The 15470-nt window shown below is 34.7% G+C and overlaps 1 protein-coding gene across 1 annotated transcript in view; it reads left to right on the top strand.

Moving 5' to 3' along the window:
- The first annotated feature begins 397 nt into the window (after window positions 1–397).
- The window catches only part of LOC106465526 (uncharacterized protein NCBP2-AS2 homolog), a 27307-nt gene continuing 12234 nt past the window's right edge, over window positions 398–15470 (top strand). The window contains exons 1-3 of the mRNA XM_013925751.2: window positions 398–535; window positions 6798–6831; window positions 12547–12619. Coding sequence (XP_013781205.1) covers window positions 513–535; window positions 6798–6831; window positions 12547–12619 — 130 coding nt within the window. The 5' untranslated portion in view covers window positions 398–512. The remainder of the gene's footprint in view (window positions 536–6797; window positions 6832–12546; window positions 12620–15470) is intronic.

Below are 15470 nucleotides of genomic sequence, written 5' to 3'. Positions count from 1 at the left end.
ATTCACGAAGGAACAGGATATTTCTAGAAAACGTGGCGTGACACTAGTCACGTGACTTCGCTGACGCAACAATATGTTTTGGTAAGACGTATCATTTAGCGAATTCTCTTGTCCTTTTATGTATTATATCTTTATATATATATATGTATTGTCTAACGATCTGTATAAAATTACAAGTAATTTAATAATTCAATTCCTGAGTATTTTTCCCTTAATAATGATATGTTTAGGTAAGACGTATCATTTAGCGAATTCTCTTGTCCTTTTATGTATTATATCTTTATATATATATTGTCTAACGACATTTTGTAAGTACAACAAGTTCATCAAAATAAGTAAAATAAAAACAGCCTTTAAAAAATATATATATAAGTTCTTAGAGGGCAGTATTATTCTTATTGGTTAGTTGTATCCAGTGTTTTCAGTATACGTTAACAAACAAGAAATTGTTTTGGTTTTAGGAAAGTTGAATTATTAACCTACCGCCGTGTTATAACACAGTTAATGGAGAAATGGTGTTAAGAACATTTTTTCGGTAAGTACTAATTTTAATTTTTTGTTACGAAGGTAAGCTTAATTAATTATATTTGTCATAAGACATTAATATTACCATATTTATGACATTAGTTATTACTATTACTTCTGTGCTAGTGTTACTAATAGTAATACTAGTACTAGTAGTGTGACTGTTAGCGTTACTAAATACTACTGTTAGTTACATTGTAAATGTTAGCAACTCACTGAGTCACTGTTAAATATTAACTATTAGCCTTAATTAGTCTGTTATTGACATACCTTGAAAGCTTACCTTTAAACAAACCACATGGTCTTCAAGTAGTTGTACTTAAATTTTAAAAGTAACACTATTACTATTACTAGTAATAGTATTAGAAATTCCACAGCCTACTGGAATCAAAGAGGGACACTGGAACTTGAGTATGGAAGATGCTACCACATCCCCAGCCATTGAAAACATAATATGTACATTATACAATATCTTCAATTAGTATGATGTTCAATACCCCAAGTTTAGAATTTTCATTATGTTTGTGAAATTGGAATTAATCTACCATATTTTTGCTACTTTAAGCATTAACCTTAGGTGCATGGGTTGAAGTCAAAGTGTGCATGACCCAGCCTTGTACAGAGTGCCATTCAACATGGTATTATGCATTTGACATCAGAGTTATAAACATTTCATGTTACCCTATATTGCTGATTTTACAACATTTCATTTTACTATTGTTAGAGTAGAAAATTATCAGATACAATACACAAGGATACTGAAAAAATATTTAGATATGCACTTGGAAGGTTGTAGAGGTTATTCAAATGCAGTTTGCAAACTTTATAATGGATAAAAGTATTTTTATTCTTCACATGAACATCACCTTGCACTCCAACTTGTCAGAGTCTGGGCGAATTGACATCAGCATTTAATAGACATATCTAGAGTAACGTCTGATTTTTTAATGTACAACACATTTGTACTGCTGAATAAAAGATTGTCCTATTTTGTAAAAATAGACTTCATAAATTCAGAATTATAGTTAATATTACATCTCCATTAAGAGGTTGATCCATTGTCTGACCCCATGCACATTCAGTTAACTGCAAGTTCCTATTCTGTGAACATATATGTACCTATACTAAATGGAGTAGCAATGTTTTTAAACAGTTTTATCAACTTTTTCCAAGAATATGTGCAGTGTGTCTACTCATGGTGTCTTAAAATTATATGTATTAAAAATAATTTTAAATTTATTACATGTTAGATGTTTGAATGAAATACACTATGAAAGTTGCAATAATTGTTTTATCGTAATGTAAACTGTTTTCATTTTTATGAGATAATGAGGTACCATTTGGCCCACCTAAGCTATGCCATTTTTCACTATAGCCCTTCTCCAAACTATATATAGGAACTCATTTTTTATATCCAACTCTGGTTTATAAACACTCTTCCAATCTCCTCTTAATTCCTTCAGTGTTGTAGCATCTACCAGTATTACCACACCTAAAGGCAAACTATTCCATGAGTCAATATCCTATTAGAAAAGTGAAACTGTCTTCATTGAAGTCAAGTCTGAGTTTTTCATATCCTAAGCATGTGTCTTCTAACATTACTGCCAGCAACATTTTTGTTGAAAACATCATCATGGGTTTATGGATTCCGGTTCTTCAATTGTTCCCCTGAGCCTTTCTTCTATTCAATGAAAACCTGAAATCATTGTGGTAACTCTTCTCTGAACTCTTTCCTGCAAGTCATTATCATTTCTTAGAAGAAGTGGCCAGAACTGTACACAGTATTCCAAGTGAGACATAACTAGAGATTTTATGGACTTTGGACTTGTAATCAGTATGTCTATAAATGCATCCTGAAATTGTTGTTTCTACTACTAACGATAAAACACTGCCTTAGTGGCATGAATGACTTATCTAATTCTTTGTTATATTCAGGTAACACTGATTATGTGTAAAGCAGCGGGAAAGGTCTGCTTAATAACAGGTCGTATGACAAAATATCTGTTGCAGAATAATATTGTGTTTTTCTGAACACCTGGGTTCATGAGAATGAAATAAAGAATGGTTACAATGCAAAATACAAAAAGTGCAATACAACTACAGTGTATGTACTTGCTTTGGATGATGGACTGTTGCTTATACTGGATCAGAACTGTTCTCTTAAACTAGTCAGGATGAGATTATCTATTAGACTGTTGATGTGATTTGTTTTGCTAATCGTTTGTATGGCACCATTTGAAATGCTTTTTTAAAATGCAATTCCACACCTTTTTCTCATATACATAACAATTAACATTCTAAAAAGATGGATCACATTATATCTGTCTTTCAACTGTCCTTAAACCTGCCCAACTCCTGATTATTAAACAGCTGTCATTTATTGATAGGAGGTTTATTTTATCACAAAAGTTGTGTTTTGACACAATTTAAGTTGCCACATTATAGGTAAGGCACTCACTATGCATGATCGCATTTTCACCTAATGGAAATGAACTTATTACATGTCTTTAAATGCCTTATCTTTGCACAGCTCATTTCTCAATCTGTAAAGATTGTCAAACCAGGCTCTCCTGTTGGCATGACAATGAGCCATCCTGACACAGTCAGTGTGATTTGTTTTAACACACTTCGTGTTTCATTATGCAGAAATATTAAGCAATAATTGAAGTTTTAGTTGAAATAAATCAATGTTTTACCACACTTAGGTTATTACAAGTAAAACGTAATTATTGGTAAAAATTATTTGGTTTTAGTGTTTAGATTAAGGACTTGGACATGGAAATTCTACTTGAAGCATTACTTCACCAGAATGAGCTGCCACTAATACCAAGAGTTGTGTTTTGCATTCTGTGTTTGCTGAAGTTGTCTTCTATTTAGACAAGATATTTTAATCATATTATATTCAGAGATTCTTGAAACATCTTAATGTTATTTAAGTGTTATCTTGAGATTAGAAAATGCCACAATTGGATATGTTTGTTCTATGTTCACACACCAAGCTTTCAAGATGTATTTCTCTGTACCTGAAGTCAACCTCATGGAAATGTAGTTGTCGCGACTTGGGATTTGTTAACCTGTTACTATGCGAGTATCTACTACTGCTACTATTCCATGTTTTAAATAAATAAGATATTCAAATTCACGTATATATATATAATATACATAAGGCTAGTTTTTATAGCAGGCCCCCTATCTCTGCTACTATGGGGAAAACAATTGATAACTTCAAGCTGCTTATTATTCGTCAGTTAATATTTTGCAATATTAATGTTTTAGCTTCTTGGATTAATGTTATACAGTCTGCTCCTGACCAAGCTAACTACATAAGGCCAAATAAAAAATGTATGTATTGTTCTGGTTACCCAACTGACCCTAAGAAATCTATGCCGACTCTAGACAGTTTATTGTTCCTTTCAAATTAATATATAATAAACTGATCTGCAGTTTTAATAGAACAGGATTTGAAATTAAAGAAAAATTAAATTTAATTACTGGTGCCCATTTTTCTTATGTGGTACAATCTAAAATCATCACTCTGCTCTATTGGATGTTTTTAAAAATGTCCCTTTTTCAACTCTTCTTGCAAAACTGGGAAGAGTGCTTGATGCTCTTGAATTTCACTCCTCCAATATAAAGCAATGTAAAAATGACCATGGCAATTGCAAAAAATCAGTTTAAAACAAGATCTGATATCTTAATGTATTTACACTGGTGTATGAAGCAGTTGACAGCTAAAGTGTAAACATTTTCCTTGAATATTATCTCTGAAGGATTCTCCATTTCATCTTGCTGCTGTTACTTGTGCTGTTGAGCGCTGTTCAATATGCCCTCCATATTTGTTGCATTTTCACTGCTTGTATATACTCCTCTATACAGAAAGCTATAGTAAGTGGAGAGGGTGTTTGCTATTACTAGCAATTTCCTCCCTGTATGGAGCATGGTGGAAAAATAGTGAGGTTAAAGCCTCAAATAGTAAAGTTTGTTTTATTGATTCACCATCTATTTTAGCTTGTTTATATTCACAGGTTGTGTTGTCTTAAGTTATCAGTATCATTTTGTTATATTAACAAAGAAATGTAGCTTATTTCATTTTATTTATGTACCACTTTATTATTTATATTGTATGTACAAGAGGTATGTACACTCATTTCATTTGATTCATGTACCAATTTCATTTGTACTTTCATTTGATGGATAAATAGAGGTAATACTCTTTGTGACTACAGTTTTATTTTTAATAGTTATAAACAGCAGCTTTTAATACTAATATATCACACCAAAATTTAAATAATATGTCATCTCCCCCTGCCCCACCAAGGTTAATTTAGCAATAACATATAATATTATGGGTTTATTACATGCTAAGATATTTTCCTACCAACCTACCATATTTTGAAAATTGATGTAACAGGAACCACACATATATTTTTATTTGGCCTAAGTATATTTGTCACTTGTAACTTACTCAAGATGAAGTGGAAGTTCTTAAGGTACTACACCTTTCTCCAGTGGCCTTTGGAGGTTGAAGTGGCTTAAAATATCAGCTTCAACCTTCTATTTGTTAACAAAAAAGTTTGATTCATACTTTAAAGATACCAAGTCTGTTCTATATATGTTTTTTAAGTGGTTATAAGTGAAATACTACACTATTTTCAAGTATCTTCAGAGGCTTTTGTGTCTTATTTCATTTGTAGTCGCAGATTGTACCAGTTGGAATGTAAATTTTATATTGAAGGCTTTTTTGTGAAAATCACCTTCATTTTTAAAACTCCAACAAAACTACCTATAACTAAATGAAAACTAAGGAGTATCAAATAGATGATTATTGTGTATACTTGAATTTCCCGAACCATCAAACCTGTGAATAAATGGCAGCATAAAGAGAATGATTAAGTTTGTTTGTTGTTTTGATCTGGCCTTTGCAAAAAATTGATGTGAGTTGTGAATATGGAAATAAACAGTCTGTCAAAAACTTTAAAAGATGTGATGCTATTAGTGGCATACACACCACCGTAGAAGCTTTTGCATTGGCACAGACACCTTTGGCTCATCACACTGCCTACAGATATCTACCGAAAACACTGTTTTAACTAAGGCTTAGTAATTATAAACATTTACTTATTATTCTAGTTAAATATCAATAGAGAGCAGCAAATGTGGCAAAAATTATTTTTTCATGTTATAGGGCTCTTGACATGCTATGTATGCCAATAGAATTTTCCACAGGGAACACAAAACAAAGTAAATTATTCAGCAACTTGATATACAGAGTCATCTTCTTCAAGAATAGAAAAAGTACACATAATATATTTTATATAGTTCTGAAAGTAAAAGAGAGAGTATGCTAGAAAAGATGGCATTGAAGGTATAACCCCAGTCAAGAAGTCTAATGATAAAGTTTTGCTGGAAATTACTATGGTGAAAGCTAAGAAGAGGGAAAGTATAGTGATCTGCGGACATAGCAGTAAAATTAGCCTGATTTACACAGTTATCCGGCTGACTACATGATAGTATACATCATCATGTAATTGGAGAATCAGTAGTTCTAGTAGGCTCCTGAGATCCTGTAATTACAGCAGTATATGAGTAAATATATCATATAGATATATTATACATATATATGTATATACACATACATTTTCTATGATATTTCAAGAAGGAAAGTAAGAAGGTTATCACAGTGCAGTTGTAAAGTAATGTGTGTCTAACAACATGTGTAGGTGATGTCTAGAAAACTACAGGAGTAAAAATGTTTCCTTATGAATAGAGTAAGTAACAGCTAAAACTACTCAATTTATGCTCTTGGGCAGCCTCTCGAAGTGAAGTCTTATGCAGTAATGTCTGCCCAGTTATCTGAAGACACTGAAGTAATAAATATTGGGATGGTCAAGTAAAATATGTATTGTAATCAATTCTTTCTAGAATTAATTAAAACGTTATTTTGATAAATACTTTGTAAGTTTGTATATGTTCTCTATATGCATGTTAGTCACCAAAAAAAGTCTTGTTTTTAGTGAAATTTATCTTCAAACCTTCCCCCAAATTTAGTCTATTTGTTACTTTTATAAGTTTGATTTGAAAATTGTAATGCTCACTACCTTCCTTGCAAGTTAGTTAGATTTCATTTCATTCAAGAAGTAAAAATGTGAAACAAAAAAAAAAAATCAAGGATATCAGTCTACATGTTCTTACAAGTACTTTCACTGTAATTATTTGGTTTTAGTAGCACTCAGTGTGTAAGTTGTAAGTGATATTTTTGTCTTTATTTTTAGGTACCTGGTTAACAACGAGTACTTGATTGAACAGGTGAGATATATGTTTAATATATTTTTCATTGGTTAACAGTTTTCTGGTACGATACTTCCTTCCTCTCACAAAATTAGCTATTCTCATTCAGTGCTGCCCTTTATATGCAAATTTTTTTCTTTATGCATGCCACAAGCCTTCTCTTACCCCATATTGGAATTGAATGATTTCAACATGTCTCTCATGTAAATCATCATGCATCACTTCTCCACCAATAGGAGTGTGACGTACTCACATGATGCATGTGACTCCCTCTATATGCCATTACTAAACTATCACTTCTTGTTTGGCAGCACTTGTGCTCGGATGTGTTCTTTTTTGTTTGTTTAAAGTTTCACGTTTGTTTTTAGTATACTCATGAAGTGGTCTTCATTTAACTTCACTTCTAGTTTCTATTAAGACTGTTTCTTAACTTCACTTTAATCCCAGTTTATTATAGTCTCATTGTTATTTACACTTTCGATTATTGGTTGACTTTTCCTCATTATAAATTCTCAAATTCATGTTACCACTTTGGGGATCACATCTGCTACTAGTGCTATGTCTCAGACCTCAGGTGTGGGCGATCCAGCAGGAGATTTATCCATGTTTATTCACCGGAAGATTCAATGTTACATGGGTCAACCTCTGTCTCTAGACCTTGCCCCACTTCCTCCCAAACAAGCTAAGCTTGTTCAGGTGGACGAAGACTTAGATTGTCTATTTCTACCTCCTGATTTTGCCGTGCCTTCCCATGCCCTGTCTGAGGAGTCAGTTAGGCTTAATATGGTCTTTTTGGATTTCATTTTTCAGGTATGTGATGTTTTATCCCTCTTCCCTATTTAGTGTGAACCGTGTCCTTCCTTACTACATGATCAATCATCCCATCCCTCTTTGGTTTTCCCCCTCCCCTGATAATGATGGACAATCTGCATTGGTGGTTGGACAAGGCCATATGTCGCTGGGTGTCCCACTTCCTCCTCCTCATCCAGATTTACATCTTTTCATCGATGCATCCCTTCAGGACTGGGGTGCATGGGTCAATCACCAGGAGGCTTCAGGTTGTTAGTTTGTAGATTGTTTTTGCATACCAATGTCCTCGAGCTTATCATAGTCTGTTGGGTTTTGAATCACTCCCTTCTTCTCACAAGACATTGTCTAGTGATGATTCATTCTGATAATTCTATGGTGGTAGTACATATCAACCACCAAGGAGGCAGCCATGCGAGATCTCTGTTTTCGATTGTTGGATCTACTATATTGGGCACACATGCACCACATTCATCTCATTGTGTCTCATGTTCTGAGTGCTTTCAATCATCGTAGAAAATTGTCTTTCTCGCCCCGACCAATATTTATCCGATGGAGTAGTCTTTAGATCCCCTTGTTTTCCGGTGGTTTTGCAATTGGTGGGGTTTTCTCCATGTAGATGCATTGCCACATACCTCAATCACAAGTTACTCCTCTTTTGGTCCATGGTACCTCATCCTTAGGCTCTGACTGTTAATGCCTTCAGCCAGGATTGGTCCCACAAATGTTTATCCTCCTAGCAGATTACTTAATCATGTGATCTCTCTCATCCTTACCACTCTGTGTCAAGTCCTTCTGATCACTCCTTACTGGTGAGCTCAACTGTGGTTTCCATGATTACAACAACTGCAACTTTGCCATCCAGTACTTCTTCCCTCCTTTATTCATCAACCTCAGTCACCAGTTATATATCCTAACATTCACGTCCTTCGTCTTCATGCCTGGTTTTTATCCAGTTCTTGGCTTTGAGATCAGGTTTCTCTCATCAAGTAGCTCTCCTTTTAGTTTGTTCCATACGTCCTTCTTCAATATAGGTGTATCAGCACAAATGGAAAGTGTTCCTCAGTTGGTCTGTGACTCAGGGATTCCCCACTGACTGATCTACTGTGGCTCAAGTGGCAAAGTTTCTCATGTGGCTTTTTTGACTGGAGGTCTTCGGTCTCCTTGCTCTTGGGTTATCAGGCTGCCTTATTCCATATCATCATTTTTCCCAATACCATCAAGTTTTTGCTTCCCTTGTTCTTACCATGTTAATGCATTCCTTCCATTCTTTGCCAGACTGGAATATTAATGTGGTCCTCCATTCTTTCACTTTACTTCCGTTTGAACCACTTTCCTCGTGTTCCATGTTTCATCTTTCCCTTAAAACGTATTTCCTTCTCCTCTTAACCTGTGGATGTCGAAGGTCTGATTTGTTTGCCATTGACATTTTACATACACTTTACCAACCTATCTATATTCTCCTTTATGTGGATCGTTCCCTTCTCCCAAAGACCTCGATGGCTAGGGAGGGTAACTTTTCCTTTTTGTCTATTTCCCTTCCTTTTATTTCTCATCTCTACCCTCGTCCTGATCTGGATAGACTTCTATGTCCAGTCCATACTCTTTATTGTTATATTGCCCTCATGGCTTCCTTCCATGGTACCTGTTCCCGACTATTTATCCCTTGGCAGTCTTCCTCTGTTCGGGTTCTTTCCCCTTCTACCCTCACCAATTGGGTTCGACTTTTCATTCGTTTGACTTATTCCTCTTTGTCTTCTTCCTCGTGGAATTTATTCCAGGTGTCTTCTCATCAGATTCAATGCCTCACCTTTTCCCTCACATCTCGTCTTTGTTGGCCTTTGGAGGAAATCCTACAGTTGGACATGTGGACTACACCTAATACGCTCATCTCCCATTATGTACACCAGGTTGCGGTTTCTTCTTGATCGGGTTTTCGTCTTCCACCTGTGGCTGTTCTTCAAGCTTCAATGCAACTTTGACTGGGTAAGTTTGTATTCATACTTTTCTTTCCTTTCAGGGGCCCTTGCTTCATTTACTCGTTATATGGATCCTGCTCTGTGGCAAGTGGTGCCTGACCAGATATTCTTCAACTTCAAATCTGCACTGTACAGCCATGTTGACTCGTGCTTTATCTTCCATGGCTTCTCATTGTTGAGATGGAGTGTTCCACAAGCTCGCTTGTAGGTGAATAACCTTGCAATTTAATTGCTTCATAAACTTGCATGTCCCTGACTGTACTGCCAATGGACTGCATGGGTAAAGCAGAAGGGGATAGCTGCCCATCCCTGCCATGCCTTGTATTGAATAAATCGGTTTCGTGGTCATCCATTGCACTGTCTCAGGTGATGACATTCCACCGGACTCTCCACCTTGTTCTTACCACCCTTTCTTCTAGTGGATTATGGGAGTCCTTACTACTTTCCAGTTCCAAGCCGCTGGGGTGGTCGACCATGGAGGCACTCTCTTGAATGGGTTCCACACAAAAATGGCTATAACCCTTCAATGCAGAGTAGGGCAGTGGTATTCTGTGGGTGTAGATGATGTGCTATCCTCCACAAAGGAGAGAAACGTCAAATTGCAGTTCACCCCTTCGATTGGGAGCCCTCATCCTACCCCCATGTGGATGTCAGTAACCCATGGCTGGGTTTTGGATTTAGAGTAGAACCAATCAACATAAGTCCTCACACATGTTTATGGTTGTTTATATTCCTCTCTCGAGGGGTCACAGTGGAGGTAAGGGGGATTGTTCCAGTTCTGTCCTTTTTTCTGTCCCTCATTGTATCTTATTTCGAGGATGTTATTGCTTTTTGGATGGTTCCGGTCAGTTTTGCTGTTGGGGAAGTTGATTTATATTATATAGACATCCTTCATGTGAGTATGTCATACTTCTGTTGGTGGAGAAGTGATGCATGATGATTTACATGAGAGACATGTTGGAATCATTTGATTCCAATAGGGGGGAGCAGAAGGCTTGTGGCATGCATAAAGAAAAAAAAATTCCTAAAGAAGGCAGCACTGGATGAGAATAGCTAATAGTTCGAAAATACATTTTCAATATAGGAAAATTATAACTTTTGTTCTACAAAAGATTTAATGTTAAAATCTGTTATATATATATATATTTTTTTTGCTTTTAACAAAACTTTATCTTTTAGATAAAAAAAAGCATGCATGCAAATTAGAAAACATATTTTATAAAGTTTTTTTTTTGACAGCTTAATACAACTTTAGTTGATTAATGCAGAGAATTGCTTGTTCATGTAGGAGGCATTTAGGGTTAAATTTATTGTATGATGCTTTCAGCTCAACTATTGAAATATTCATGGGTCAGTGAAATATAATCCATAAAACATCATTTTATCACAAAATCAGAATTTAAACAATCATGCATTTTGTAATACAACACATACCAGTTGTATTACTAGACATACATATGCATGTACACTGGCTGTATATTTCATTACATTTACAATGGTTTGTTCAGTAATAAAAATTTCATAGATATGTTTAAGGAAATGTAACTGTTTTTTGGTCTTAATGATTGCTATTTATCAAGCAAGCCATAACGTCTCTATTGTGGCTATCTTCAGATTAATGACTGCACAATACCCCCTCCTCCTCCTCCCCATAGCTTGGTAATAGGTTTGATTGGTTTTAACATTAAAATTCTAAGTTCGTTACCGCTGGTGGGTACAACAAATATCTATAGGTTATTGCTTGTGCAGCTTTGTCTTAAAAAGAAACAAAAATAATAAGGTTCTCTTATTATTTAACAACCTGAAGACAAGTTGAAAATTTACTCAATAAATACTGAATGTCAAAATGAAAATCAGATTGAATTGTTTTTCATTCTTAATTTACCCATATTAGCAACTTAAAATAAATATGTATAATTTGTTACATACTTTCTGTTGATCTATGACATGTTTATTGTTATCTTCTATGTGAGAATCTCTCATCTATCTTGAATAAGAAGTAAGACAGGAGATGAATTTACCATTATGGTCTGATTCCACTCTGTATTGCCTTCTGATCTTTCAAATGTTAGAAATCAAAAGAACAACTTGTATTATTAAAATATATTGTATGGCACTAAAATTTGCTTATGTTGAGAAATATTCTCATTTGTGTCATTTACTTATCATTTACTGATAAAAATTGTGTAACCAAATCTGATATTTTTTATGTTCTTGTGGCAAACAAACTAAAAAGTTCTGAGTTTTGTAATGTTCCTTTAGCATGTGTTTTTGGTAAAATAAGTCAGAGAACTGATGACTGTAACTAGACGTATAGATGTTCACTTATTTGCCATTAAAGGTATGCCCGTGTTGCTCTTTGTCTGTGCATAGGTTATAGGTGTTTGTACTTAAGAATATCCTGAACGTTAAGTTATAAATTTTAAGAAAACAAATTATGTGATTGAACTCCCAACAAAAAAATGCTCTAAGGGAAAGCAGCATACCAAAGTAGTCAATGAATCTTTATGAGACATAAAGAAACAAACATTTGACATCAGTTGTATATGCAAATACATGAGAAAACACTTGGAGTGCTATGGTTTCCATTCATAGGTTTTTTATATGACTTTTTTTGTTCAAAGCAGGGTGTTTTGACAGAGATTGCTTTAACCTTTTTTCAAAAGTAAGCACCAAGATTTTGTTTATTTAGATGAAGTTAATTTATATTGTAAGTTTTAACTTAAAAATTTAATTTTTGTTGGTTAAAATTCTATAAATTTTTCAAACTGTTTATCAGCAATTCACTAAGATTATTCGTGTATCTTAGTGTGTGTTTGACAACATTTTTTTTGTTATGAAAGTGTTATTTTTAAAAAATGAATGATAATATAAAAAATAAGAATTATTCTAGGTATTAGTAACAATGATATAAATACATAATTGAAATTGTTTTTATTTTCTTTAGCTTGCCAATTCCTATCCCATAAGGAGAGCAGCACAGTTAACTGCATATATTTTTACGAAAGGAAAATACATTGGTAAACTTTTTTTTTTGTGGTTCATAGAGCAGTTCTAAGTAACTTTTCATGAGAAAGATAAATAAGGAAAGTTAAAGGGATTTTCATAGTTAACATCATGGATATGATGGATAAATGTAATCTATTCAATAGCAAAATATTTTTTCCCAAGCTCCTAATATCTACCCATAGCTTTGATGTTGAAAGCAAATTTGAAATTGAATTATTGTATAACTTGGTGTAATTATGTACTGAAAAGATTTAATTTTGTAATCCAGCAAAAAAAAAATGTATAGTGTTTTTAAACTACAGTTTTTTTGTTTGTTTTTTATGTACAATAGGTAGAATGTAAGAGAAGGCTTGCAACTGACCTGAAAGGGGGAGGACAGGTTATGATAATGCATTTCTAGCATATGTGTGCATACACTTTAATAACGTGTAGCTTCTGATGATAACTTATGGCTTAAAATATTGCTATTAGTGAGTGTACACGATTGATGGATCAGTGCATTATAATCTTTAAAAGTTTTTGTGTACGACACAGTATACCCCTGCTTGTAGTTAGAATAGTATATTAAATTAGCTATACTAATTACACCATTAATTTTTAGTTCTGTGGAAGGATCTTGCTTTGATATGAAGTTAATGGTAATTATTTAGCAAGACCTAGCTTCACTTTGAAAGGAATTAAGTATCAGTTGTGTTTTCAAATTACACATGTAGTATGTATGCCAAGGAATGTCTATCTAATTAACTACATACACATACTGCAACATCTAGTCTCAGTAATAGTTGTAATGTGTGATTAAACTCTGACATATATTTTCGTCAATTTGTAAAAGTAGTCTTCATAAATAAACGTTCACAATTGTGTATGATATGATTATTAGAAACCAATAAAATTATTTTGGCAATAAAGTTAAAAAAACAACCTTTATTCTGTGGATATTAACAAAAAAAACTTTTTATTTCAGCCAACATTTATGTCATTGTGGCTTCAGCAAAGCTAATGATACAAGAACAATGATGTTTCAAAATTTTGCAGGCTTTTATGGCATTATTATTCTTTTTTATTTGTTGGAATTACAAATTCTGAGATGGTACCTTACCTTTTCACACAGAATAGCTATATTCCTTATACATCTGTCTATGAGATTTACATGCCACTAGCCTTGACCCAACTCTCACCTAAGATTCACATGTTTAACATGTACTGGTGCATGATGACATTATATCAAGTTTTCCAAATCCTTTCTCATGTTTACAGAGTATTTAGTACATCTGGGCATTTTTCTTCAACTCTCATCTCATTTGGGCTCAGCCTTCACCTTTTTGCCTTTATGTTATGGAATATATGGTCTCCAAGGTTTTTGCTTTTCATTTTCATCCTGTGCAAGAGTTTTTTAACTTTTGGTGACTGGCTTTCCTAGAACCACTCATTTCCTTTGGGGGTGCAAACGTTCCTCCTCCAGTGGACTATGCAAGACCTGTAGAATATGTCTCTGGATCTGTTGTTTGCAATTGTGAACCTTCCTTCCTTCTCAAGGAATTGTCTTGATGGCTTGACTGTGCCAATACCATGTTTGGCATTTCCTTACCACCACCCTGACCAGATCTCCATCTTTTCACAGACACTTTCCTCTTGGGTTGGGGCACATCTCTGAGTGACAATGTAACTTCTCACATTTGGGCACAGGAGAAGAGTTCACTCCACATAAACATGCTCAAACTTCTCATTGTTCATCAGCTATGTTCTCATGTCCTACCTCTTCTATTGGATCAGTTGGTCATGATCCACTCCTAACATTTCCATGGTCACTTCTTATAGCAACCATTACAGATGCATTTGTCACTTCTCTCAGCTCCAAGTTTCCTCTCTTCTGCTCCCAAATTCCTTATCCTTTGGATCTAGCTGTTGATGCTCTCAGCCAGTACTGGTTTCACCTTTTTCTGTATGCCTATTTCTGACACTCCATGTGGGATCCTCTTGGTGGTGCCTCTTTGGCCACCTCAACCCTGGTTTTCTCTACTTCTTTGATTGGCATCCAAATCCCCTCTTCCTTTATCCAGTATCCCCACTTTATTGCTTCAACCTCACATGTCACTGTTTTATCCAGGGGTATCATGCTTTCATCATAACATGTGGGATTTGTCCAATCCATTGCTCTTAGGCCAGACTCTCCAATTGCTTAGCCTTTTTCTTATCCCATTCATGTGTTATCCCTTCCACTTTGTCTGTCTATCAACAGAAATGGTGTTGTTGGTCTATTTGCCACTCCTTTCCTCTTAGCTGTCCTGCTGTTACAAACTTTTTTGCATTTTTCATGTGGTTTGCTGGTCTCCACAATCGCTGGTTATAGGGTGGCTTTATCCATTACCTTTCCTGTTATCATAGGGTGTTTTCTTCCCCTGTTCTCTCCACTCTATTACAATCATTCTTTCTTCACCAACTCCTATACATGAGTGGGACCTTAACTCTTTCTGTGTGGGCTCGGTCCCTGGGAACGACCTCATAATCATACAATCATTCTTTCTTCACCAACTCCTATACATGAGTGGGACCTTAACTCTTTCTGTGTGGGCTCGGTCCCTGGGAACGACCTCATAACCATTTTGTGCTTGTTATAGTTTTCATGCTATAACTTTTAAATTAGTATCTTCATGAAATTTGGCAGATTATCAGTAAACATTCCAAGGCTTTCATACACAAAATATCTGATATTTTTATTAAGTCTTAAGGTTTGTTAAGCAATGTTTTTCTCATGCCTTTTTTCTTTTTTGCATGTTGCCTATCCAACATGCAAAGTAATTTTCATTTTAAAATTAAAAAATACTTTTATATACACCTGGAAAAAAGTTAAGCACCCCCGTG

Source organism: Limulus polyphemus, unplaced genomic scaffold (assembly GCF_000517525.1).
Source record: "Limulus polyphemus unplaced genomic scaffold, Limulus_polyphemus-2.1.2 Scaffold1971, whole genome shotgun sequence".
Lineage (NCBI taxonomy): Eukaryota > Metazoa > Arthropoda > Merostomata > Xiphosura > Limulidae > Limulus > Limulus polyphemus.
The sequence above is the reverse complement of the archived record's forward strand: the minus strand, read 5'-3'. Positions and strand labels throughout refer to the sequence as shown.